This window comes from Panulirus ornatus, chromosome 50 (assembly GCF_036320965.1).
Source record: "Panulirus ornatus isolate Po-2019 chromosome 50, ASM3632096v1, whole genome shotgun sequence".
In the NCBI taxonomy this organism is placed as follows: Eukaryota; Metazoa; Arthropoda; class Malacostraca; order Decapoda; family Palinuridae; genus Panulirus; species Panulirus ornatus.
Window position 1 is genome coordinate 27,503,086 of NC_092273.1, and position 26,915 is coordinate 27,530,000.

The 26,915-nt window shown below is 39.9% G+C and overlaps 1 protein-coding gene across 1 annotated transcript in view; it reads left to right on the forward strand.

Annotated features, from left to right (window-relative positions):
• LOC139764687 (uncharacterized) overlaps positions 1-26,915 on the forward strand; it is a 113,600-nt gene that overhangs the window by 60,107 nt on the left and 26,578 nt on the right. The window contains exons 2-6 of the mRNA XM_071691571.1: positions 10,229-10,321; positions 14,662-14,813; positions 17,892-17,976; positions 19,672-19,856; positions 22,043-22,198. Of these exons, the coding sequence (XP_071547672.1) occupies positions 10,229-10,321; positions 14,662-14,813; positions 17,892-17,976; positions 19,672-19,856; positions 22,043-22,198 (671 nt within the window). The remainder of the gene's footprint in view (positions 1-10,228; positions 10,322-14,661; positions 14,814-17,891; positions 17,977-19,671; positions 19,857-22,042; positions 22,199-26,915) is intronic.

Here is a 26,915-nt window from a genome sequence, read left to right on the forward strand (position 1 = left end):
CGTTATGGGTAATTTCCTCTCGAGGAGAGAGAGAGAGAGAGAGAGAGAGAGAGAGAGAGAGAGAGAGAGAGGATGTGTAGGATGACACGCACCCGGCAGCGTTGGCGGGGAATTTCCCCGGTCGCTTTGTCGGGTTCAGATTTGGTCCATTTTTTCCCCCCCTGTCCATCCCTGATGAACTAGTCTGCCTGGCCGGCTTCATTTCTTCTTCTTCTTCTTCTTCTTCTTCTTCTTCTTCTTCTTCTATTCCTTCTTCTTCTATTTCTTCTTCTTCTTCTTCTTCTTATTATTATTATTATTATTATTATTATTATTAGCATTTCCAGATGATATCCCTGTTTTCCGTCTCGTAGCCGCTTTTATATTCCATATATCAAAATTTCGGTGGTTTGTGTTCACTTGATTTGATGCCGCTTCGTTTGTCTGTTGTCGCTGTACCTTGTCCAAAGCGGATGTAGCCTTCTGACGCAGACGCAAGGCAATACACATTTTGGGAGTTAGACAGCTTCATAGCGACTGTCAAAAGTCTATAAATAGCACAAGTAAGAAGACTCCTTCGCTTATTTTCTTTGAAATACTTTACCGAATACTAGTGAATATTTACACTGGTTTTGTGTCTCTTCTTTCCGTTGTCTTGACTATACGTTTTTTATCAGTATCGGACACGAAAGCCTTCGTAGCACACAGACACTAACCATCTCTTGTTACAGTACAATATAAAGATACGAGACGAATAAAGATAAAAAGAATTTGAAAAAAACAGGAGCGATTCTCTTACAGTGTAACAGAGGTGGCCAGGATATGAGATTGTGTGTATAATTGTGGAACTCGCGTTCCTATGCAGATGCATTGGTCATTACCCGAAAGTGCACTTGGGAACTTATCGTGTTTCATTTCCCTGGGCCAAGGACGGAATATGAAAATGTGTGTGTGTGTATGTGTGTGTGTGTGTGTGTGTGTGTGTGTGTGTGTGTGTGTGCAATGACTAGGAATGACAGGTGTCTTACAAACTATAAAATGGTCACCGAACGCTAGTTGTGGCTACTACAGGAATGCTGCTGATCTTCAAGTCAGTTCAGGTATGATTGTATAAAAACTGACCCCGAGCAGGTGAAAAGCGGGAAACATACCAGCGGTTAACCCATGCACTGACCGTGTCCTGCATTACGTGAGGCAAGGCGGTAAACACAAGACTAACGAGATGGCGACAGTGGTTACATGGGCAAAGCTTCTCTACGAGCTCGTTAACGAGTGAGGGCCGGAGCGGGGCAGGTGGGGACCAAGACAAAATCTTGGCTTTTTATTCTCTGCTGTTTTTAGCTCTCTCTCTCTCTCTCTCTCTCTCTCTCTCTCTCTCTCTCTCTCTCTCTCTCTCTCTCTCTCTCTCTCTCGTGAGAACTTATAGAAAAAATAAAAGTTGATCGCAACGTAAGACTGTATAACGAACTTGTAAAATAAAGTAAAATGTATGTCGTGTGTTGTATTAATATATCATGGCCCGAGTGAGGACGAGGAGAGTTGTCTGCTCGAAATTCAAACACACGACGCAGTTGAGGATGTGAGGAACAAGAGCATCTGGGACATACTCCCAGACCAATCCAAAACCTCCCTCTACTTTCATTGAACCTTTACTGAAGGAATTGAAGCGTTATCTCCGGTGAGCAGCTCACTGACCGGGAGTAGCCTATTTTAACGTTTTTCTTGTGTTGCAGCTTACGCAAAGCACCTCCTTACCGGTGTTCTGTGATCGTGTTTAGAAGGAAGGAAGGAATTTCCTATTTGGATAACAAATAACCCGTTTAACTTTACGCTACTGTTGTTGGCTACGGGATCTCACTATACTTCAAGCAATATATATATATATATATATATATATATATATATATATATATATATATATATATATATATATATATATATATTTTTTTCTTTTTTTTTGTCGCTGTCTCCCGTGTTTGCGAGGTAGCGCAAGGAAACAGACGAAAGAAATGGCCCAACCCACCCACCCACATACACATGTATATACATACACGTCCACACACGCAAATATACATACCTACACAGCTTTCCATGGTTTACCCCAGACGCTTCACATGCCCTGATTCAATCCACTGACAGCACGTCAACCCCGGTATACCACATCGATCCAATTCACTCTATTCCTTGCCCTCCTTTCACCCTCCTGCATGTTCAGGCCCCGATCACACAAAATCTTTTTCACTCCATCTTTCCACCTCCAATTTGGTCTCCCACTTCTCCTCGTTCCCTCCACCTCCGACACATATATCCTCTTGGTCAATCTTTCCTCACTCATTCTCTCCATGTGCCCAAACCATTTCAAAACACCCTCTTCTGCTCTCTCAACCACGCTCTTTTTATTTCCACACATCTCTCTTACCCTTACGTTACTCACTCGATCAAACCACCTCACACCACACATTGTCCTCAGACATCTCATTTCCAGCACATCCACCCTCCTGCGCACAACTCTATCCATAGCCCACGCCTCGCAACCATACAAAATTGTTGGAACCACTATTCCTTCAAACATACCCATTTTTGCTTTCCGAGATAATGTTCTCGACTTCCACACATTCTTCAAGGCTCCCAGAATTTTCGCCCCCCTCCCCCACCCTATGATCCACTTCCGCTTCCATGGTTCCATCCGCTGCCAGATCCACTCCCAGATATCTAAAACACTTTACTTCCTCCAGTTTTTCTCCATTCAAACTTACCTCCCAATTGACTTGACCCTCAACCCTACTGTACCTAATAACCTTGCTCTTATTCACATTTACTCTTAACTTTCTTCTTTCACACACTTTACCAAACTCAGTAACCAGCTACTGCAGTTTCTCACATGAATCAGCCACCAGCACTGTATCATCAGCGAACAACAACTGACTCACTTCGCAAGCTCTCTCATCCACAACAGACTTCATACTTGCCCCTCTTTCCAAAACTCTTGCCTTCACCTCCCTAACAACCCCATCCATAAACATATTAAACAACCATGGAGACATCACACACCCCTGCCGCAAACCTACATTCACTGAGAACCAATCACTTTCCTCTCTTCCTACACGTACACATACCTTACATCCTCGATAAAAACTTTTCACTGCTTCTAACAACTTGCCTCCCACACCATATATTCTTAATACCTTCCACAGAGCATCTCTATCAACTCTATCATATGCCCTCTCCAGATCCATAAATGCTACATACAAATCCATTTGCTTTTCTAAGTATTTCTCACATACATTCTTCAAAGCAAACACCTGATCCACACATCCTCTACCACTTCTGAAACCACACTGCTCTTCCCCAATCTGCTGCTCTGTACATGCCTTCACCCTCTCAATCAATACCCTCCCATATAATTCACCCGGAATACTCAACAAACTTATCCCTCTGTAATTTGAGCATTCACTCTTATCCCCTTTGCCTTTGTACAATGGCACTATGCACGCATTCCGCCAATCCTCAGGCACCTCACCATGAGTCATACATACATTAAATAACCTTACCAACCAGTCAATAATACAGTCACCCCCTTTTTTTAATAAATTCCACTGCAATACCATCCAAACCTGCTGCCTTGCCGGCTTTCATCTTCCGCAAAGCTTTTACTACCTCTTCTCTGTTTACCAAATCATTTTCCCTAACCCTCTCACTTTGCACACCACCTCGACCAAAACACCCTATATCTGCCACTCTAGCATCAAACACATTCAACAAACCTTCAAAATACTCACTCCAGCTCCTTCTCACATCACCACTACTTGTTATCACCTCCCTTTTTGCGCCCTTCACTGAAGTTCCCATTTGCTCCCTTGTCTTACGCACTTTATTTACCTCCTTCCAGAACATCTTTTTATTCTCCCTAAAATTTAATGATACTCTCTCACCCCAACTCTCATTTGCCCTCTTTTTCATATATATATATATATATATATATATATATATATATATATATATATATATATATATATATATATATATATGTACTTGATTGTCGTTTCCCTCGTCAGCGAAATAACGCCAAGGACAGTCGAAGACAGGCTGCATCCGCTCGCATCTAACTGTCATGTGTAATGCACCGAAACCACAGCTCCCTATCCATAAGTAGGTCCCACAGACCTATTCATGGTTTACCCTGGTTCAGTCTGATGACAGCACGTTGATTTCAGCATAAAACATCTTTCTAATTCACTCTATCCGGTGCACGCCTTTCACCCTCTTGCATGTTCATGGCCTGAATTCTCAAAATCTTTTTCACTACATCCTCCCATCTCTTATTTGGTCTCCCCGTTCTCCTTATTCCCTCCACTTGAGAACACGTATATCCCCTTTGTCAACCCTTCCTCTAATTCTCTTCATATGTCCGAACCATTTCAACACACCTTCTGCTCTCTCAACCACACTCTTTTTCTTACCACACATCTCCCTTACCCTTTCATTATTTACGCGGTCAAACCACCTCACTCCACATATTGTCCTCAACGTTTCATTTCCAACACATCCACCCTCCTCCGCACAACCCTATCTGTAAGCCAAGCCTCACAACAAAATCATATAGTTGGAACAACCATTCCTTCAAACATACCTAATTTTGCTTTCGGAGATAATGTTCTTTCCACACAATCTTCATCGCTCCCAGAACCTTCGCTCCCTCCCCCACCTTATGAATCGCTGCCGCTTCCATTTCCCCTCCCAGATAAAGCATTTCACTTCCCATTTTTTCTCCATTCAAACCTACATCCTAATTACTTTGTCCATCAACCATGCTGAGCATAATGATCTTGCTTTTATTCACATTCACTCAACTTTTTCCTTTCACACACTCTTCCAAACTCAGTCATCAACTTGAGCAGTTTCTCACTTGAATCAGCCACCATTGTTGTAGCATCGGTGAACAACAACTGCCACTTCCCAGACCTTCTCATCTCCAACAGACTGCATATTCGCCCCTCTCTCCAAGACTCTTGCATAAACCTCCCTCACCACCCCATCCATAATTTAAACCATGGTGACATCCCTATCGCACTTTGAACCATTCACTGTCGTCTCTTCCTGCTGATACACATGCCTTACACCCTTGATTAAAACTTCTCTGCTTCTAGCAGATTACCTCCTTCTACAGATCCATAAATGCCACTTAAAAATCGTCTTTTTTTTTTCAAAGTATTTCTGACACAGTTTCTTAAAAGCAAACAACGGATCCACTGCTGAAACCTCACTGCTCCTCCCCAAGCAGATGCTGTCAATTAATATTAACCCTTACATATAGTTGGGTGAACACGACTTGGGCAATGCTTGCCCCAGCCATGACTATCTTGAGGATGTAAGGCATGTGTACGTGTAGGAAGAGAGGAAAGCGATTGGTTCTCAGTGAATGTAGGTTTGCGGCAGAGGTGTGTGATGTCTCCATGGTTGTTTAATTTGTTTATGGATGGGGTTGTTAGGGAGGTGAATGCAAGAGTTTTGGAAAGAGGGGCAAGTATGAAGTCTGTTGGGGATGAGAGAGCTTGGGAAGTGAGTCAGTTGTTGTTCGCTGATGATACAGCGCTGGTGGCTGATTCATGTGAGAAACTGCAGAAGCTGGTGACTGAGTTTGGTAAAGTGTGTGAAAGAAGAAAGTTAAGAGTAAATGTGAATAAGAGCAAGGTTATTAGGTACAGTAGGGTTGAGGGTCAAGTCAATTGGGAGGTGAGTTTGAATGGAGAAAAACTGGAGGAAGTGAAGTGTTTTAGATATCTGGGAGTGGATCTGGCAGCGGATGGAACCATGGAAGCGGAAGTGGATCATAGGGTGGGGGAGGGGGCGAAAATCCTGGGAGCCTTGAAGAATGTGTGGAAGTCGAGAACATTATCTCGGAAAGCAAAAATGGGTATGTTTGAAGGAATAGTGGTTCCAACAATGTTGTATGGTTGCGAGGCGTGGGCTATGGATAGAGTGGTGCGCAGGAGGATGGATGTGCTGGAAATGAGATGTTTTAGGACAATGTGTGGTGTGAGGTGGTTTGATCGAGTGAGTAACGTAAGGGTAAGAGAGATGTGTGGAAATAAAAAGAGCATGGTTGAGAGAGCAGAAGAGGGTGTTTTGAAGTGGTTTGGGCACATGGAGAGGATGAGTGAGGAAAGATTGACCAAGAGGATATATGTGTCGGAGGTGGAGGAACAAGGAGAAGAGGGAGACCAAATTGGAGGTGGAAAGATGGAGTGAAAAAGATTTTGTGTGATCGGGGCCTGAACATGCAGGAGGGTGAAAGGAGGGCAAGGAATGGAGTGAATTGGAGCGATGTGGTATACCGGGGTTGACGTGCTGTCAGTGGATTGAAGCAGGGCATGTGAAGCGTCTGGGGTAAACCATGGAAAGCTGTGTAGGTATGTATATTTGCGTGTGTGGACGTATGTATATACATGTGTATGGGGGGGGGGGGGTTGGGCCATTTCTTTCGTCTGTTTCCTTGCGCTACCTCGCAAACGCGGGAGACAGCGACAAAGTATAATATATATATATATATATATATATATATATATATATATATATATATATATATATATATATATATATATACATGTACATAATTCATACTGTCTGCCTTTATTCATTCCAACGCCACCCCGCCACACATGAAATAACAACCCCCTCCCCACGCATGTACGCCAGGTAGCGCTAGGAAAAGACAACAAAGGCCACATTCATTCACACTCAGTCTCTAGGTGTCATGTATAATGCATCGAAACCACGGGCCCCTTTCCACATCCAGGCCCCACAAAACTTTCCATGGCTTACCCCAGACATGCCCTGGTTCAATCCATTGGCAGCACGTCGACCCCGGTTTACTACATCGTTCCAATTCACTCTATTCCTTGCACGCCTTTCACCCTCCTGCATGTTCAGGCCCCGATCACTCAAAATCTTTTTCACTCCATCTTTCCACTTCCAATTTGGTCTCCCACTTTTCCTCGTTCCCTCCACCTCTAACATTTATCCTCTTTGTCAATCTTTCCTCACTCATTCTCTCCATGTGACCAAACCATTTCAAAACACCCTCTTCTGCTCTCTCAACCACACTCTTTTTATTACCACACATCCCTCTTACCTTTCATTAATTACTCGATCAAACTACCTCACACCCCATATTATCCTCAAACATCTCATTTACAACACATCCACCCTCCTCCACGCAACCTTATCTATCGTCCATGCCTCACAACCATATAACATTGTTGGAACCACTATTCCTTCAAACATACCTATTTTTGCTTTCCGAGATAACGTTCTCACCTTCCACACATTGTTCAACGCTCCCAGAACCTTTGCCCCTCTCCCCCACCCACCTTTCAAACCTTTATTCATATACCTCCGCGTTGTACAGTTAGGTTCGGTAAAATGCTATCTGCTGGCTATGTGCGCCTGTTGGGAAATAACTGTTGTAGACCCCGTTGCTCACCAATGTGACACGAAGGGTATTCGAGTACATAGTATTCGAATAGTTATTTCCTATTAGCCAGGCCCATAGCCTAGCGGTAGCATTCCCGCCTGTGGCACAGGGGTCCTGGGTTCGATCCTTGCTGTTGGAGGTTTGTGTGCTCTATGTAGGTGTGCGTTCATATGCACTGTATTCGTGTATGTATATATATATATATATATATATATATATATATATATATATATATATATATATATATACTATCCCTGGGGATAGGGGAGAAAGAATACTTCCCACGTATTCCCTGCGTGTCGTAGAAGGCGACTAAAAGGGGAGGGAGCGGGTGGCGTGAAATCCTCCCCTCCCGTTTTTTTCAATTTTCCAAAAGAAGGAACAGAGAAGGGGTCAGGTGAGGATATTCCCTCAAAGGCCCAGTCCTCTGTTCTTAACGCTACCTCGCTAACGCGGCAAATGGCGAATAGTACGAAAAAAAGAAATATATATATATATATATATATATATATATATATATATATATATATATATATATATATATATATATATATATATATAATTCTTTTTTTTCAAACTATTCGCCATTTCCCGCATCTGCAAGGTAGCGTTAAGAACAGAGGACTGGGCCTCTGAGGGAACATCCTCACCTGGCCCCCTTCTGTGTTCCTTCTTTTGGAAAATTTAAAAAAAACAAGAGGGGAGGATTTCCAGCCCCCCGCTCCCTCCCCTTTTAGTCGCCTTCTACGACACGCAGGGAATACGTGGGAAGTATTCTTTCTCCCCAATCCCCAGGGATATATATATATATATATATATATATATATATATATATATCATACAAACCTCCATCAGTCAGGATCGAACCCGGGACCCCTGTGCAGTAGGCGGGAGCGCTATCGCTAGGCCATGATCACCCGTAATAGGGTATTGACTATTCGAATACTGTATACTCGAACACCCTTCGTCTCACGTTGGTGAGCAACGGGGTCTACACCGGTCATTTCCCATCAGGCTCACACAGCCAGCAGATAGCATTTTACCGAACCTAATTGTACAACGCTGTTGGAGGTTTGTATGTTCTATGAAGGTTCGCGTTCACATGCTCTTTGCTCGTATTCATATACCTCCGCGTTGCACAGTTAGGTTCGGTAAAACGTTATATATATATATATATATATATATATATATATATATATATATATATATATATATATATATATATAACAAGAAAATTAATAAGACCACATGTATTTGTAGACCCATGTTAAAAAGGTTACTGGAAGCAAATGCCATAGCTTCGCTGTTTGACGAAAGAACCCTAACAGTCATGACGGATCAACTACACTTTGTTGCTATAAAGGAACAAGAACAACAACAGACCAATGGATCATTTTAAGGTCGTCTGTAGTAGTGGAGGATAACAGAAACACACATTATTGTTGTAGATCGTTAGAAGGTGCAGATAGTGTGAAGTCGTGGACTTGATGCGAAATACGTATCGTCCGTATGTCAGCTCTAACCCCGTTTGTCTCCTTACCATCCTGTTTTCCACATTTGTCATGATGGATAATGGATAAGGTATCTGAGAGATGGGACCCAAGTCGAAACACAAAATCCATTTATGTTTCATATACATCTTATACACATAGCCTGAAGGTAAATGTATACAATATCTTTAATGATTTTGTGCCTGAAACAAAGTTTGTGTAACACTGTGCCATCAGAATGCTCAAGTTTCATAACGTCAGCCGCCCATGTAGACACTGTGGTTGTTTGGCATATGCTACTAATAGGCAATAATTTTCTTACACTTATTCACACAGAGCAGAAAATGAATAATAATGATAAATGCACGTAGATCTGGCGGTGATAATAGTAACAAACTGGCGCCAACAAAACATCAGAGGCCAGCATGGGCAAGTGAGGTCAGGTGTGGAATTTCCCACTTTTAACGTCATGCCGCCACACAAAAAGGTTTCGGATTTTGGAGCATTTCGGATTAGGGATGCTCAACCTGTATTTGCTTTTGAAAGGTTGGAAGATCAGACAAAGACGTAGTTTAGAGTGGAGCAGATGAATTGTCTATGAAGGACGTTGAGGGATTCATTTTCAAGTTCAGAAAGTGCCATTTGGTGTTCTGATGGCTTTTGTGTTAATGTTTTTGGTGTGAGTAGTGAATGTCGTGAGTGTTGTAGGTGATGCCAAGGATGGTTACCCGGTGTGTTACTCAGTAGGAGCGATTGTCCATTCATGGTTACTTAAGGGTTTGAGATGAATTCATGTCTGTGTGGGGTTAAAAGTGTGATTGGTGATTTCTGTAAAGATGCAGCCACTTTGTTGTGGGTGAGCCATTGTTCCAGTTGTGTAATGTAATGCAGCATGTTTGTTGTTGCCACTGTGGTGTCAGGGTATTGTAATGGGATAATGGGGTCATCTGCACATGAAAGGACCTTTATGTTGTGGTTTGCAAGAGGTTGTATAGGGAGAGACAGAAAAGGGTTGGAGAAAGAATATATGTAATGTTAGCTGGCAAACTCACATAGACATACATTGGCTATGTTTGAGTAATTTAAGTACCTTTTACTACTGTGACACACTAGAATGGCCAGAGTTTCCTGTTATGTAAACCGGTTAAGTAAGTTTTTCTCACCTCATCTAGTCTGTTATAATGCCCATAGCTTTAGACTTATCACCATCTCCCACCCTTTCCACATCCTCTTCCATCATGATTATGACACATGGATTTTATTGACAGATGTCTTTTGATTGCAGGTAACTTTAGTGGTGATGGTGGCAAAGAGTGTGAGGTCTGCACCCCAGGAGGCTGTCGTCTTCGACTCGAGTAAGATCTACTTTGGAAATGAGGTAACTTAACACTTTTCTATAATGGCAGATTTCAAACCCAGTTAATCATTTAAGTACAAGACTCTTGGTTTGTATGGTATGGTTTTAGACATACGCTTAAAAAGAGTCAGGTCAAAGGATGTGCCATCATACCAAATGGTTTCACTGTTGTCCTTAATAGGTGGACTGTTGTACTCAAGGATTTCGCACCATTATCATCAAGATCATAAGACAGCATCCATTCTGAGGGACTCTAGGATCCCTATTTGCCTGACCAATGACTGAGTACAGACGTAATAGCTTTTCTTTAACCCTTATAGCCATGCCATAAGCAACACTTTTCTGTTATCAAACAATATCCCTGAAATCTGCCTGTCAAAACTGGGACCTGGAGGGGGCAGTCTTTGTCTGATGCCAGACACAAGATATAGAAACAGCAGGCACACAATATATTCTTTACGTTTACAGTAAAGATAATGTAAAATCCAAGTGAGAAATCCTGCTGGAAACTGGACTAACAGTGAAAATGGCTTGGCTGCTCTTGCTGCATGATGTAAGGTGAAGTTGTGCAATCAAAATGACTATCATATGCTAGACACTTGATCATAAAGTATATAATGTGGCAAATGATCTAGTGACCATTTTTAGATTTCTTCTTCTGATTGATCTAACTTTGTTAGACTGCTTTGCCCTTGATTTAGGCACCTTTCTCATCATTACTACAGGATAATGCACTACAGTGCTCTCTCTCTCTCTCTCTCTCTCTCTCTCTCTCTCTCTCTCTCTCTCTCTCTCTCTCTCTCTCTCTCTCTAAACTTCCATTACAAGAGGCACCAGAAAGTCCAGGGACTGCAGGACTTTAAATGAAGCTCTCATAGTGCTTTACATAGTAGTTTGATATAAAGTCATTATGACTAGGGACACGCCTAGGGCTTTGTGATGAAGGCAGAGGACTGGCAGCAGGAAACCATCGTTGGAAGGTCTGTCTGAGAATTCAGTTCAGTCAGCAGAAAAGCAGCTGGAAATAGTGGCCAGGGGGTTACCACCACAGTGAGAGGGAGGTTCTGAAAGAGATTGCTTACAGACTGGCTTCACGGAAGGGATGGTTGGCAGAGGAAATGCTGTTGGAGTACAGCTTTAATCTTCTCCTGTGGTAGTTCTATACCAACCAGCAACCAAAACCCAGTGTCTGAGTAAGGTGACAGTGGGAGTGCCAAACACACACTTACTAGGGTTTGTCCAGAAGCTGTAGTCCCAGAGCAATATGAAGAACTGACAGAGATGCTGCAGACATTCCTCAGGAGTGACTGGCCACCAGCATGTCATGGGTATGGGTGTAGCAGAAGAGCAGACTTGAAGGGGCTTTGCCCAATGAATCACTTAAACATATGGGTCACACTGTGTAGTCCAAAGGTCATGTGGACAAGCAAAACAGGTCTTGGTGACAGTGGTCTTAGGAATATCAGTAGGCTCCACCGGACTTTGGTTGAACACCTGCCAGATATATCATTAAGAAGACTGTTGATCTGTGAAGGCTGAGGGCAAAGTCCTGGAGATGCAGAATGAGGTGGTGATCCAGTTGAGTGTTGGAGTTGAGGGTATGGTAATTGCCCCAGAAACACCACTCACAGGGGAATGACTTGAGAGCCACGTAAAGACATCATGTTAGAAAAGTTGATAATGCCCGCCTTCAACATAAGTTGAGCTCACCTTGGCAGCTTTCATCCACTCTAGGGGTAAGTGTTGAGGTTGGATTACAGGAGGAGGTTCGAAGTTATTTATGTTGAGAGTGTCAACATACTTGACTCTAAAAACATCACAGGGCACTGAATACAGACAGGATTAGCGAGTAGAGGCTGTCAATTGGCCATGAAGTTGTGGACTTAGTTTTAGCAAAATTTTGCTGCTGCAGGACACTGCATGGTGGCATCACTCTAGCAAGGAGGAAAATCAGCTGATATTTTCTGAAAGACCCAAACCAAGGATGAGGGTGTACTGCTTAGAGGTGTGGATTTTTGAACTTTTAGCCATGAGGACATCCAGATAAATGAATGAAGAAATTGTCTGTATGAGATGGATGAGCACAGACCTCTGCATCCTTGTCCAGTAAGAAGTGATAGCCATAGAGATGGTTAAACATGTAGACTGAGGCATCCAGAGTAGCAGGAGCAGTGCCTGTTAATAGTCCCCATACTGTGCAGACCAAAGAGATGCCTAAATGGGTACATGAGCTCACCACCACTGTGGGGGACCCATGCATTACAGACGAGGATTATGATGAAAGCATCAGGTAAGTCGGCAGGTGTTAGAGTGATGTAGATGAAGAAGATAAAGGTAGAAAAGCTGATGAATTTGGGTTGTAGTGAAGCTAGGGGTAAGAATAAGAAGAAAAAAGGTGTTGACAGAAGTCAGACTATCAGGGACATAAAAGAGAATTTAGCCAAGTAATGGTAAGTAGGAAGTGAGAGAATGATAATAGACAATGTTAGGGATGAAATAATTCGGAAAGATGGAATAAAGAGAAATAAACTGTGAAGTTAATGGGGAAAGATGGAGATACATAGGAATAATAACTGAAAATCAAATACAGACAGTGAGACTGTGTTAGGAATGAGTGAGAATAGAGTGAAATGAGACTAAAGGGGGGAGCTAGTGAGGAGTCAGTAAAAATTTAACAATCGTATTAGTAATTTGGGAAGACCAAAGATAGTATTAAGAGGTACGTGATGAGTGAACCTATAAGAGATAGATATGATACGGAATGATATCTAAAAGTTGGAATGACTAGGACCAAGGTTTCCTGAATTTAAGAATAGCCAAGCAGGATGACATAAACAGTAAACAGTGTAATTGTCTTAATAGCATCAGCATGCTTTGTGGTATCACCAAAGCAAGAAGTAGGATTTTTCACTCAGTAGTAGGTCACATGCAACAGTAATTTGTTGATCTTCAGCCTTGGACAAAATATGTCACTAGTCAAACTAACAAGTTGACTAATTTGAGAAAGATCCAGTCTAATTATCAAATACATTAACTCACTTGGAATGTGTAGGAACCTCCATGGCCATACTGTTTCTGCAATTTCCTTTTGAATAAGGCTTGCAACTTTATGATGAGGGACCTAAATCCAATTAGCACATCCATATTTGATCCTTTATAGCTAGTCTTGGGTGGTTCTCCACCATAGTTTGGGCTTGATATGTATTATGTGGCACTGATTAATATCACTAATTGCTGATGTCTGTGTGTTGTGTACTGGGAACCCCAGCTTCATAAGGTTACATTTCCCCAAAAAAGAAACATGTTTAGTAATCCATCATTAATTGAAAGTTTTCTTTTAAGGGGGTTATATGGTTGAGCAAAAAAATTCAATATCTAGGGCTAACACATAGAGCTCACCACAGGAAAATCTAGAGTTACAAATAATGAGCTGTGTGAGTCAAGTACTGTCAAATGTTTTGTTTAACAAGGAGAGATTGTATGTGTGTAGGTGAATAGATAGATAACCTTTTACTCAACATATGTCCTTTTACTCAAAGACAGTACTAACTGGTCAAGAAAACCTATCAGTCTTTCCTTGAAGACTCTGATGCCTCATATGTTGTACTTGTCAAAACATCAGCAGTCCTTCACTAAAATATCAAACTGCTGATAGCAAGGAGCAGTTCACTGTTGGTATGTGGATTATACTGCTGGTGGCTCAAGTTCAAACACCAGACTGGCTTACATGGTGGTTCATAGGCTGGTCATTGAAAAATGGGAAAAAAAAATCTCAGCATTTGCCTCCAGCTTTGTAAGGAGTAAGCTTAAATCTACACAATTTTTCAAATAATCTATTTTTTGCGTGTTTGTTTGCTGCCAAAGTTGTTCTATAATGGTCAGTGGATTTTGAATTGACAGAAGAGAGGTTCTAAGATTTCTTTTTAATAAGCCTAAAGAACCAGAAAATCTAAAAAGTTAGACAGCCATATATCCTCCAAATCAATAAAACTAAAACCAAAAGTTCATAAGGTTCTTTAGGTTTTGTCATCTCCCATATCAGGCAGGTTAAAATAACAACAAAGCTTTCTATGGGTGTGGATGATGTTGATGTTTTTGCATTATTTTATGAGGGATTTCAGAAAATCTGTTACAAGATGTGAGAAGACAAAATTATTGCAGGTAGAACAAGAACATCTTATAGTTCTCAATTATTTAGTAAGGCAAAGGAGTGTTCTCAGAACAGAATGAAAAAACAAAATTGTTTTATTTACTCATTATAAGTTCTCATCTCATAAATTCATAACCATCACATCCTTCATATTATTAACCCTGACCAACCATCATCATCATAATTATTTTATGGTTTTTATGATACCCAGAGTAGATTCATCGATCCTGTCATCCGCTTTAGTGAGTTGACAGCAAGTTCACTCCCTTCTGTACGGACCAAAAAGATGCCTAAATGTGTAGAACTAGGAAGCACCGAGGAAGACCCATGCACTACAGATGAGGATTATGATGAGAGCATTAGGTGAGTCAGCAGGTGTTGGAGTGATGTAGATGAAGAGAAAAAGGTAGAAATGAAGAATTCTGGTCGTAATGAATCAAGTTTTGAGAATTAAAAGAATAGGTGTTGAAAGAAGTCAGACTATCAGGGACACAAAAGAGAATTTAACCAAGTAATGGTAAGTAGGAGATAAGAGATGAAAATAGACAGTGTTAGGGATGAAGGTAAGAGAATGAAAATAGACAGTGTTAGGGATGAAATATAGAAGTGGAAAAAAGTGAAATAACCCATGAGATGAATGGGAAAAGATGAAAATACATAGAAATGATAAATGAAAAGGAAATAGATAATGAGATTAGGAATAGAATTATTTAGAAATGAGTGAGATGAGACTGAAGTGGGGAGTTTGTGAGGATAAGCGAACATATATAAGAGAGAGATATGATACAGAATGATATCTGAAGTCAGGACTGGAACCAAGGTTTCCTGAATTCTGGAATAAACAAGCAGAATGATGTAAACAGTGTGCATAAGTACAGTATAATAGAAAATCCTAGAGACTTCAAATAAACAAAAAATATGATGAATGTACTTATCATGCATTGTACTGTAACTGTAAACTCAAGATTATAACCTAACTCAGTAAGACCTAAACAAACAAAGATAACAGGAAAAGTAAAAACAATATACACAGGTTTTCTTTATCTGCTTCTTAACTGTAAATCTGTAAATTATGTCAGAAGAATTAATGGCATGTTTCCACCAGAGTATGAGTTGTAGACACTAGACAATGGGAGCAGAAAGTATTTCACAGTAAGTTGTAAACCTACAGGTACCATGTTTAGTCAACCAACCGTTTCATAACCAACTTTTTGAGTACAGACATTGTGGTACACTTTAGCTTGTGTAATGAATAGTGAGCCATATATAGGAACTTTTCCCTATGGCAAGCCAAAGCCCATGTGTAAAGTAAGTACATAACTGTCTTCGCTAGTATCACTCACAGCATAAAACTCAAGTTTTATCATTCTGCTTCTTTAGGTCATAAATAGTTGAATTTCAAACACCATACTCTTTACATAGATATCACACTGACATTCCCTTCTGACATTTCTTCAACATTTCCTTTTTCATACTTACTGGAAGGAGCTTCTGCTTTCACTTCTGACCTCTGGGCTTCTTTGAGGCATCATCAGTGACTTTACGGTAGATAGGTAGCAGCTGCCTGGTACTACCTCCCTGGTTTGGGGGGAGTTAATGGCAGTTGAACAGGGAACCAGCACTTCAACAGTTGTCAAGCTGCTTTCTTCTGATGCATATAGCTGCCTTTTCTTTCTGCCTCACCCACATGAAGAATGCTGACATTCTGTGTGCAAACATACAGTCTCTCCTTGTCACACATAACTCTTGACAACACTTAACTCACACAGCTCATTCTTTGTAACTCTAGATTTTCCAGCTGTGAGCACTAAGCACTAATCCTGCCTTTTAGCAAAATGGTAGGAGCAATAGATAGAAGTAGTAGTTATGAATATTATACAAGAGCATTAAGCAGAAGTAGTAGGTAAGATAATGTTGGTGGGAGCATTAGGGAGAAGTAGTAGGTTGGAACATCAGGTAGAAGTATTTAATAGGACTTTTAGGTAGGAAATACTGCACTAGAGTTGCCCTTTGCCATGAGGCCTGTTAAGGGTGAGGCACAAAAAGGCAAATGAGCGGCACTAGAGTTCACCTGTTATGGAGATGCTTCTGCTGTGGCTTCCCCCTTGTTGGAGTTCCCAAAGGGAACAGGCATCAGAGATATAGATAGATAGATAGATAGATAATGGGAGTCAACAGGGTCAAATAAAGTGAGGCTTGAAGAGCATTTGCTTGAAAGTATCAAGCTGTACCAAGAAAGCAACATAACATGTGAGGTGGCTGTCTATCAAACACTGAGATTGCCTGCACTCATATTGGCAAGATTAAACTACACCAGCTCACTCTGACCCTCAAAGGTGATCCAAATTTCTAAATCATAGATCATTTTCCATATTTTGGAATCAAGGTTCTGAGGCCAGAAATAAGTTGAATTTTAGATGTTTCTGACCTTTAAAAAATCCAAAGTTCAAAGATTATGCTGCATGTCAAAATGGCGATGGAAAAAGACAATTCATAAACAGAGTGTGAGGATGACTTCTTCTTTAATGAAATGATGGTAGTATGATTCAAGATAGGGTAGGAAGGATCATATTTCAGAAACCAGAAATGAAATATTAATGACATAGTGCTTAGCCTTACCTATGAGCTCATTTAATTACCTCATGCAATAATAACATTCTTGACTTTACCCTAATTACAATACTAGTACACAATGAAAGCTTTAATGTCCAAAATTTCCAGTATCTCCTAACACAAATACATACTGTTATAAGTGGTATCCATTTGAACTCTGACATGTTTCTCCTTTCTCTTGATGCTTGCAAAAAGTGTTTTTGCAGGAAAGAAGACTTGGAAAAACCTTTTTCAAAACAAAAGGCTGCAGCGAGACCAGAATTAGATTAGTAGGCATGATTTTTTTTTTTTTTCATGTTTAAGGTTCCAGTCACAGAGAAAAGTCCACGTCAAGGCTGGGACCTAATTGAAATACAGAGAAAACTATTAGACAGAAAAAGAAAATGCAAGAGAAAGTATTTATGAATTTTTGAGAAAGTTAAAAACTTGTCAAGCTTGAATTATCTGAAGGCTTATGAGTTTCAAGAGCTAATTCATTTATAGTTTGTTTTCTTTTCACCTTTACAACAATATTTGAAAAATCTGTATCATAGTTACAGAAATACAGTACTCTGGAACATTAATACTGTGTGTCAGATTTTTACCTGTAAAGTTCCAAGGGCAAATGCTCTTGTAAATGGCATATTCCCATATTTGGCACTCTGTAGGTTTGGCATAAGACAGATGATAAACTTTTTACATACAAATTAAATGCTTTAGGTACCCTTTTTAATTGACATCAGCAAAATCAGATACCATTATTTATATAATTCTTCATTACTGTAGTGTTCAAAACACTGTTCAGGTAGATAAACTAGTGTCTTTCTCTAATGTGCATTATTACTCCAGATCACATGTGACACAACTCATCCAAAGAAATGTTGGACTAAAGGCACTGGTGTCAGACCCCACCTTGAGCAACTTACTTAATGATGTAAGTACAAATTAAAACTATTTCTCTAATTCCATGACTTGTCCCCATGCCATATCTGCAGACATTAAGCCACAGAGAATTGCTGCTTCATTACTTGGTTACTCCTTACAACCTGTTACTTGCCAGAGGTAATGATATGCCATTGCGTTACATGTCGTTTAGCCTTATTCCAAATCACTGTAAAATAGCATAATGATACTATAATGTTGTTTCATTCTTTGTGATACTAGAGGTAAATGAGGCACATTATATCTTTGAAGGACTAGATATTTATTTCTCAACACTGATCTGTTAAAGTGACATGCACTGTTCACTTAATCAGTTGTTGTCATTTTTCTACTCAGCATTCTGCCTCTTGCTGCAAAGATAATATAATATATTGAAATCATGTGTGATAGAGTGGATGCATTTGATATTGATTTAATCTTTGTGGTTGATACTCTGTTTTTGCTAAGATTGAATAGGAGATGTAGAAGGTTGTGTGTTTTATGATGTATGTAAATGTAAGCAATTAAAGTTAAATGCAAGAAAAAGTAGAGTAATGATGTTTGAAAGAAAGCAGAGTGAATGTTTAAATTTTGCAAAGCCCTATAGAGTGAGAGAAGAAAGTGTACTAATCTGTGTTTTAGATACTGGGGGGAGAAAGACTGGAAGAGGTAAGAGAATTTTAAGTATTTGGGATCTCTCTTAGATATGTTTGGTGATATGGAAGGAGAAATAGGGAAGAGAGCAATATAGGGTAGAAGAGTCATTGGGTCCCTTAATAGAATAATGAAGGGTAGAGGTGTAAGTATGGAATTGAAGAAAGGAATAAGGGATAATATAGTCCTGACATGAACACATAGGATGAGTCACAGTGGTCAGGAATCCAGGCTGTGGAAATAAGTTATTTGAGAGGAGTGTGTGTTATGACTAGATGAAATGAAGTAATGAAGGAGTGTATGAAAAATTTGGTATGGTAGGTAATGCAAAGGGAATAAATTGTGGAATGGTAGAGTGGGTGAAATGTAATACTTTGAGATGGTTTGGGCATGTGGAAAGAATACATGGAGAGTATATGATAATACATATAACTAAAGGGGTTGGTGTGAAGGAAGACCTGTGACATGGGGAAATAGAGTGGAAGAGTACTAGAGGAAGAAAAATGGGGGAAGAAACTGTAATAAGTGGAAACTCTTGCAAAGGCCACCTCCTTGATGGGAGTTCCTGGAGGGAATGGGCATCAGGGATATAGATAGATATAAATCATCAGTGATAACTTCCATGCACACGAATTGGAGATGTACGTACAGGTTTGCTTTTCCTTGTGTTCACCCTGAGTATGGAAAAGGTAGATTGCCTTTACATTATCTTCATGTCAAAATGCACCTCAGTTTTGCATACTTTGTCAGATAGGCATATCTTGCTCACTAATCATTTGAAAGTGTACAGATCTGCATTTCATTTCATTTATTCAGAGTAAACATTATATGTATCATCTTTATGTCAAAATTTGCTTCTGTATGGCTTAATTTATCAAATCAGCATATTTTCACTGAGTTGAGTGTCAGTGTTGAACCTAACTTGCAGACAGTTAAGATTATCTATGGATAGCCATTTGCATTACATAGAGAAAGTAGCAAACTAAAAGATCAGTTATAAATAAGTTAATTATTTTGAGGACATAAAATTAAAATGAAAGTCTGAATTTTACAGTCACTGCTTTTCAATCGACCATCTACCAGATTTGGAAATACTGATGTGACACAGGAGTCACCAGTGTGCCTCTCTCAGGAGACAATCATCTACCCTAAGCGGGCCAAGACACCGAAGGATGATTGGGTGTTTGTTGTCAACCAGGACAATGTCCAGCAGGCAATCAGGGTTGAGAAGTGCATTAGGTAGTGTTTTAAAGGTTTTTTGTTTATACACACACCCCTCACTTTATGTTCCTGCTATGTTTAGCAAAAACCTTGCTCAAGGAGAAATTGCATATAGGAACCAATAAACAGAGAAAAATGGGATGTTTGCAATAGTGTGAGATATAGTCCCAAATGTAGCTAAGCAGATTTTTATCATATTCATACATTAGGGATTGACATAAGGATTAACAGAAATATAATCTACTAAATGTGGGACATCATTTTTTGCTAAGAATGCATTAGTTGCCCTTTGCCAGTGGCCTGTTAAGGTTGAGGCACTAAAGGCTAAGAAGCCTTTTGCCATGGCCACCCCCTTAAGGGAGTTTTGGGAGGGTACTGGCATCAGAGATATACATAAATAGAAAATTAGATAAGTTCAGAGAGGTTCTTTCATGTAACAGATGGTTCTAGGATATGAGAAAATGTTGCTGAACCTTTGGATGCCATGATAACAAACAAACACAGTGGGTTACTGGAAAATCACAATAGCAGGTATATCTGAATCACACAAGTAACACAGATCTAAAGACAACGGTGGTAACTGTGAGACTACCTTGCTGGTGGGAACTTGTCATGCTCCACCCGCTTATTTCACCCACTAACCCTCATCAAAGTGATAGCGCACTTTGTACTGCACACACTGCGTAGGAGAAAATTTGACTGCATAAAAAGAGGGTCTAGTAGAAGAAGTTTCCTTGCAAAATAACAAAATCACATATAATGATCTTACATAAAGCAAGAGTTGGGTGTATTTTAAGTGAAAATTTGCATCATGATATTACTTAATTGCATGCATATATTTTTCTTGTTTTTTGCTTAATGTTTTATAACTGCTTGTATCATATATCATTATGTATCTTTTTCATTTCTTAAAATCAATGGAATTCATATGTAACAATTTGCAAGCTATTGTGCCGAGAAACAAACAAACAAAAAAAAAGGACTGATGCAGAACTCTTTTGTGGCACATTACATATAGTAACATAATGATAATGAAGGACAATCTGTTCTTCAGTTTTAATTTTCCGTTAAATCTTTTTCCATTCCCATTTGAGGAGGCCCATAAAGTCCTGCAGAGCAACTGTATCATGTAATAAAAGTAAATGATATCTCCCAGCAGTGAAAATGTTCTTTACATATTTGATTTGTACTTTTTTTCACTAGGCTGGTATGACTTTGGCTTTCATTTACCCTCTCACTCTCAAACACAAAACACTTCTGCTATCGACAGGCTAACTGAATAAAGGGAATGATTTATGGAATAAAAGAGTGGGCGAAACTTAATACTTGGAGGAGGTTTGGGCAAGTTGAAAGAATGCAATGTAGGGAGTTTACAAGGAGAGTGTATGATAGTATGATTAAAGGGGCTGGTGTGAGAGGAAAACCATGGATGATATGGGGAAATAGATTGCAAGAGTGTTAGAAGGCAATAAATGTGGAAGAATGCATAGAATGGTGTATATGAGGGAGGCATGTAAGAACAGGGATAAGTGGAGACTTGTTGTGGCCACCCCAACACTGGGAGTTCCTGGAAGGAACAGGCATCAAAGATGTAGATAGAAAGATACTCTCCCATCTTTTATTCAGTCTTCCTCTCTCGCTGAAACCCTCACCCATGTTATCATGAACCATTACTACCTTAATTATGTCAAATGTTCTACATGTATATGTTATCTTATAAGGCATCTCCAACATTTCCTTTAAAACTTTATCTTTTTACATATTGTCTCACTGTAAATCTTACAATACTTTGAAAGAATAGTTTCTCAAATGCTCATCATATACAACTGTCTATCTGTATCTCTGATGCCCATTCCCTTTAGGGACTCCTTCAAGGGGGTGGCCACGGCAAAAGAGTCTCCATAACAAGTGAACACCGGTACCACTTCTTAGCCTTTAGTGCCTCACCCTTAACAGGCCACTGGTGGAGGGCAACTCTAGCAGTATGTTCAGAGGCTCTTACGTAATGTTTCTAATGACTACTCTTGCGTAATGTTCCTATCCACTATTTCTACCTAATGCTACCACTGTATCCTGGGAAATTAGTTTCCCTTTACTAAAAGTGTTTTTACTTGTACTCCATCGAGAAGGCTTTATGCACATTCCACATTTAACTTTTCAAATTGATTAAAGAAATTCAAACTGATAAAGGTTATCTTCTTCAGTGAGGGTCACGACTGCAAGCTTGGGATGCCCCTTCAAGATCCTGCAACAGCAAAGTGTCGTCAGAAGTATGTATACAAAAGAATGCTCACAGTAGGAAGTAATGTCATTGAGCCAGAGGAGGTTCTGATGCCATCATGCTGTGTCTGTTACACCAAGTAAGTATCTTGACCCATCGGTGTCATATTTTGTAACATCTATATTTGGAATTCACAGACTAGGAATGTTGTCTTACACATACTTTAAATGGAGAGTTCTCATATTAGGATGAATGTAAATTTCTAATAAAAAATCTGATTATCAAGTGTCCTGTGTTGTAAGTAGAGGTTATTGTTTTTGCTTAGTTTCTTCTTATTTTTCCCTAAAAGAATCAATAACTATTTCTTCTTATCAATAACCCTATCTGTCCTTTGATTTAACTCATATGGGTTAGGTTAGAGGTTATTGGTGTCAAGGGTGTAGCAAAGATGCATTTGTTCAGGTAAAGTTAAATCACTTTTTTAGGGTAAAGGGAATTTAGGTTTATTAAGGTTGCAATAAAGATGGGTTTGTTGAAAATGAAAAAAAAAGCTTTTGTTGGGAGGAAAGCGAAGATGTATTTGTCATGGGGGAAGTGAATTTAGGTTCATTGAGGGTGTAGTGAAGATGTATATCTTGAGGATGAAGTGAAGATGCATTTGTTGGTGGGAGATGTATTGCACTTGCTATCAAATGTTGATGCTGTGACATGAGCATCAGATTTAAGTGTAAGTATTGGCTAGCTCAGAAAGCTGAGCAGTGCTTTATTTCAACAGCTTTTGTGAAGTAAAGCAAAATTTTGCTTTTGTTTGTTGTTTAAGCAACCCTTCATTCACAATTAAAGATCACAGAATTTGCATATCTCTTGCTTTTTCATCATCTCACAATGACTATTCTACTTCCAACACACACAATAAACCTCTACATTTTTGACATCACTAGCCATCTTATTCTACCTATCTTTAGGGAAACACAGGAGTGTATTGGACACTGATCCTCTTTTTATATGGGTTTGGCATATGCAGTTCACTGGTATGCAAAGGCCCTATTCCTATCAGAACTCAGTACATGCGAGTAAAATTTGCTCTTATGTAACTAGTGCGAGTTAGATGTGCGTCAGTGCAGTCCCCACCACTTATCTGGCTTGTGTGGTGTGTTATGGGAGTTTCTTTCTGCATGCATGCACAGCCTGTCTTGCATTGTCTGCTGTTGTATGCAGATTTGTGCTATACATAAATCATGTGTGTGTCTGCTGTTTCTATCCATACCATTAATACTGCATCAAAGATACCATTCTCTGCTCTGTCCATGAAATAAAAAAGACTGCAATTATACTGGAGATGAATTTAGAAATTTTGGAGCATGCAGAAGCTGACGAAGGGCTATATGCTCCATAACCAGAAGTGAAGAAACAATAAGGAGGTGACTGGAGGGTGTGAGCTTAACTTAACAGTGTGAACTGTAATCCACTTCTGAGTTATATTGAAGCTGGCTTGGATGTAAGCAAATGATGCCATTTCTAAATCAATTCCTGCCATTAAATTGCCAATTCAGGAAACAGCATATAAGACTGAGTGTGAACAAATGTGGTCTTTTTTGTCTGTTTTCCGGGTGCTACCTCTCTAAAGCAGGGGGTAGCGATGCTGTTTCCTGTGGGATGGAGTAGCGACAGGAATAGATGAAGGCAAGCCAGTAGGAATATGTACATGTATGTGTATGTGTATATGTATGTATATGTTATGTATATGCATATATATGTGTGTGTCTGGGCATATATGTATATATACATGTGTATATGAGTGGATGTGCCATTCTTCATCTGTTTTCTGGCACTACTCGCTCACGCAGGAAACGGCAATAAGTTTAATCAATAAATGAATAATTATTTATATTCATTAATTATACTTTGTAGCTGTCTCTTGCGTTAGCGAGGTAGCACAAGGAAACAGGCGAAAGAATGGCCCAACCCACCCACATACACATGTATATGCATACACGTCCACACACACACATATACATACCTATACATTTCAACGTATACATATATATATATACATACACAGATATTATTTTTTTAATTATACATTATCGCTGTCTCCCACATTAATGAGGTAGCGCAAGGAAACAGACAAAAGAATGGCCCAACCACCCACATACACATGTATATACACATCCACACATGCACATATATATACCTATACATCTCAACATATACATATATATACACACACAGACACATACATATATACACATGTACATGATTCATACTGTCTGCCCTTATTAATTCCTGTCGCCACCCCGCCACACATAAAATGACAACCCCCTCCCCCACATGTGCATGAGGTAGCACTAGGAAAAGACAACAAGGGCCACATTCGTTCACACTCAGTCTCTAGCTGTCATGTATAATGCACCAAAACCACAGCTCCCTTTCCACATCCAGGCCCCTCAAAATAAATATTATAATCAAACTATAATTACATTTGGATGATTTTTGCAGGGAAATAATGCAAATGACTGGGAGATGTATAAAAGAAAGAGGCAGAAGGTCAAGAGAAAGGTGCAAGAGGTGAAAAAGAGGGCAATTGAGAGTTGGTGTGAGAGAATATCATTAAATTTTAGGGAGAATAAAAAGATGTTATACACCTTCCCATATAATTTTCCAGGAATACTCAACAAACTTATACCTTTGTAATTTAAGCACTCACTTTTATCCCCTTTGCCTTTGTACAATGGCACTATGCAAGCATTCCGCCAGTCCTCAGGCACCTCACCATGAGTCATACATACATTAAATAACCAACCAGTCAACAACGCAGTCACCCCATTTTTTAATAAATTTCACTGCAATACCATCCAGACCCGCTGTCTTGCCGGCTATCATCTTCTGCAAAGCTTTTACTTCCTCTTCTCTGTTTACCAAATCATTCTCCCTAACCCTCTCACTTTGCACACCACCTCGACCAAAACACCCTATATCTGCCACTCTGTCATCAAACACATTCGACAAACCTTCAAAATACTCACTCCATCTCCTCACATCCCCACTACTTGTTATCACCTCCCCATTAGCCCCCTTCACTGATGTTCCCATTTGCTTCCTTGTTTTATGCACTTTATTTACCTCCTTCCGAAACATCTTTTTATTCTCCCTAAAATTTAATGATACTCTCTCACCCCAACTCTCATTTGCCCTCTTTTTCGCCTCTTTCGCACCTTTCTCTTGACCTCCTGCCTCTTTCTTTTATATGTCTCCTAGTCATTTGCATTATTTCCCTGCAAAAATTGTCCAAATGCCTCTCTTTTCTCTTTCACTAATAATCTTACTTCTTCATCCCACCACTCACTACCCTTTCTAATCTGCCCACCTCTCAAGCATCTCATGCCACAAGGATCTTTTGCACAAGCCATCACTGCTTCCCTAAATAGATCCCATTCCTCCCCCACTCCTCTTATGTCCTTTGTTCTCACCTTTTTCAATTCTGTACTCAGTCTCTCCTGGTACTTCCTCACACAAGTCTCCTTCACAGCTCACTTACCCTCACCACTATCTTCACCCCAACATTCTCTCTTCTTTTCTGAAAACCTCTACAAATCTTCACCTTTACCTTCACAAGATAATGATCAGGCATCCCTCCAGTTGCACCTCTCAGCACATTAACATCCAAAAGTCTCTCTTTTGTGCACCTATCAATTAACACGTAATCCAATAATGCTCTCTGGGAGGGTATTGATTGACAGGGTGAAGGCATATACAGAGCATCAGATTAGGGAAGAACAGTGTGGTTTCTGAAGTGGTAGAGGATGTGTGGATCAGGTGTTTGCTATGAAAAATGTATGTGAGAAATACTTAGAAAAGCAAATGGATTTGTATGTAGCATTTATGGATCTGGAGAAGGTATATAACAGAGTTGATAGAGATGCTCTGTGGAAGGTATTGAGAATATATGGTGTGGGAGCTAAGTTGTTAGAAGCAGTGAAAAGTTTTTATCGAGGATGTAAGGCATGTGTACATGTAGGAAGAGAGGAAAGTGTTTGGTTCTCAGTGAATGTTGGTTTGCAGCTGGGGTGCGTGATGTCTCCATGGTTGTTTAATTTCTTTATGGATGGGGTTGTTAGAGAGGTGAATGCAAGAGTTTTGGAAAGAGGGGCAACTATGTAGTCTGTTGTGGATGAGAGAGCTTAGGAAGTGAGTCAGTTGTTCACTGATGATACAGTTCTGGTGGCTGATTTTGGAGAGAAACTGCAGAAGCCGGTGACTGAGTTTGGTAAAGTGAGTGAAAGAAGAAAGCTGAGAGTAAATGTGAATAAGAGCAAGGTTATTAGGTACAGCAGAGTTAAGGACAAGTCAATTGGGAGGTAAGTTTGAATGGAGAAAAGCTGGAGGAAGAGAAATATTTTAGATACCTAGGAGTGGATTTGGCAGCGGATGGAACCATGGAAGTGGATGTGAATCATAGGGTGGGGGAGGGGGCGAAAGTTCTGGGAGCGGTGAAAAATGTGTGGAAGTTGAGAACGTTATCTTGGAAAGCAAAAATGGATATGTTTGAAGGAATAGTGGTTCCAATATTGTTATATGGTTGCGAGGCTTGGGTTATTGATAGAGTTGTGCAGAGGAGGGTGGATGTGCTGGAAATGAGATGTTTGAGGACAATATGTAAGTAATGAAAGGGTAAGAGAGATGTGTGGTAATAAAAAGATTGTGGTTGAGAGAGTAGAAGAGGGTGTTTAGAAATGGTTTGGTCACATGGAGAGAATGAGTGAGGAAAGATTGACAAAGAAGATATATGTGTCAGAGGTGGAGGGAATGAGAAGTGAGAGACCAAATTGGAGGTGGAAAGATGGAGTGAAAAAGAT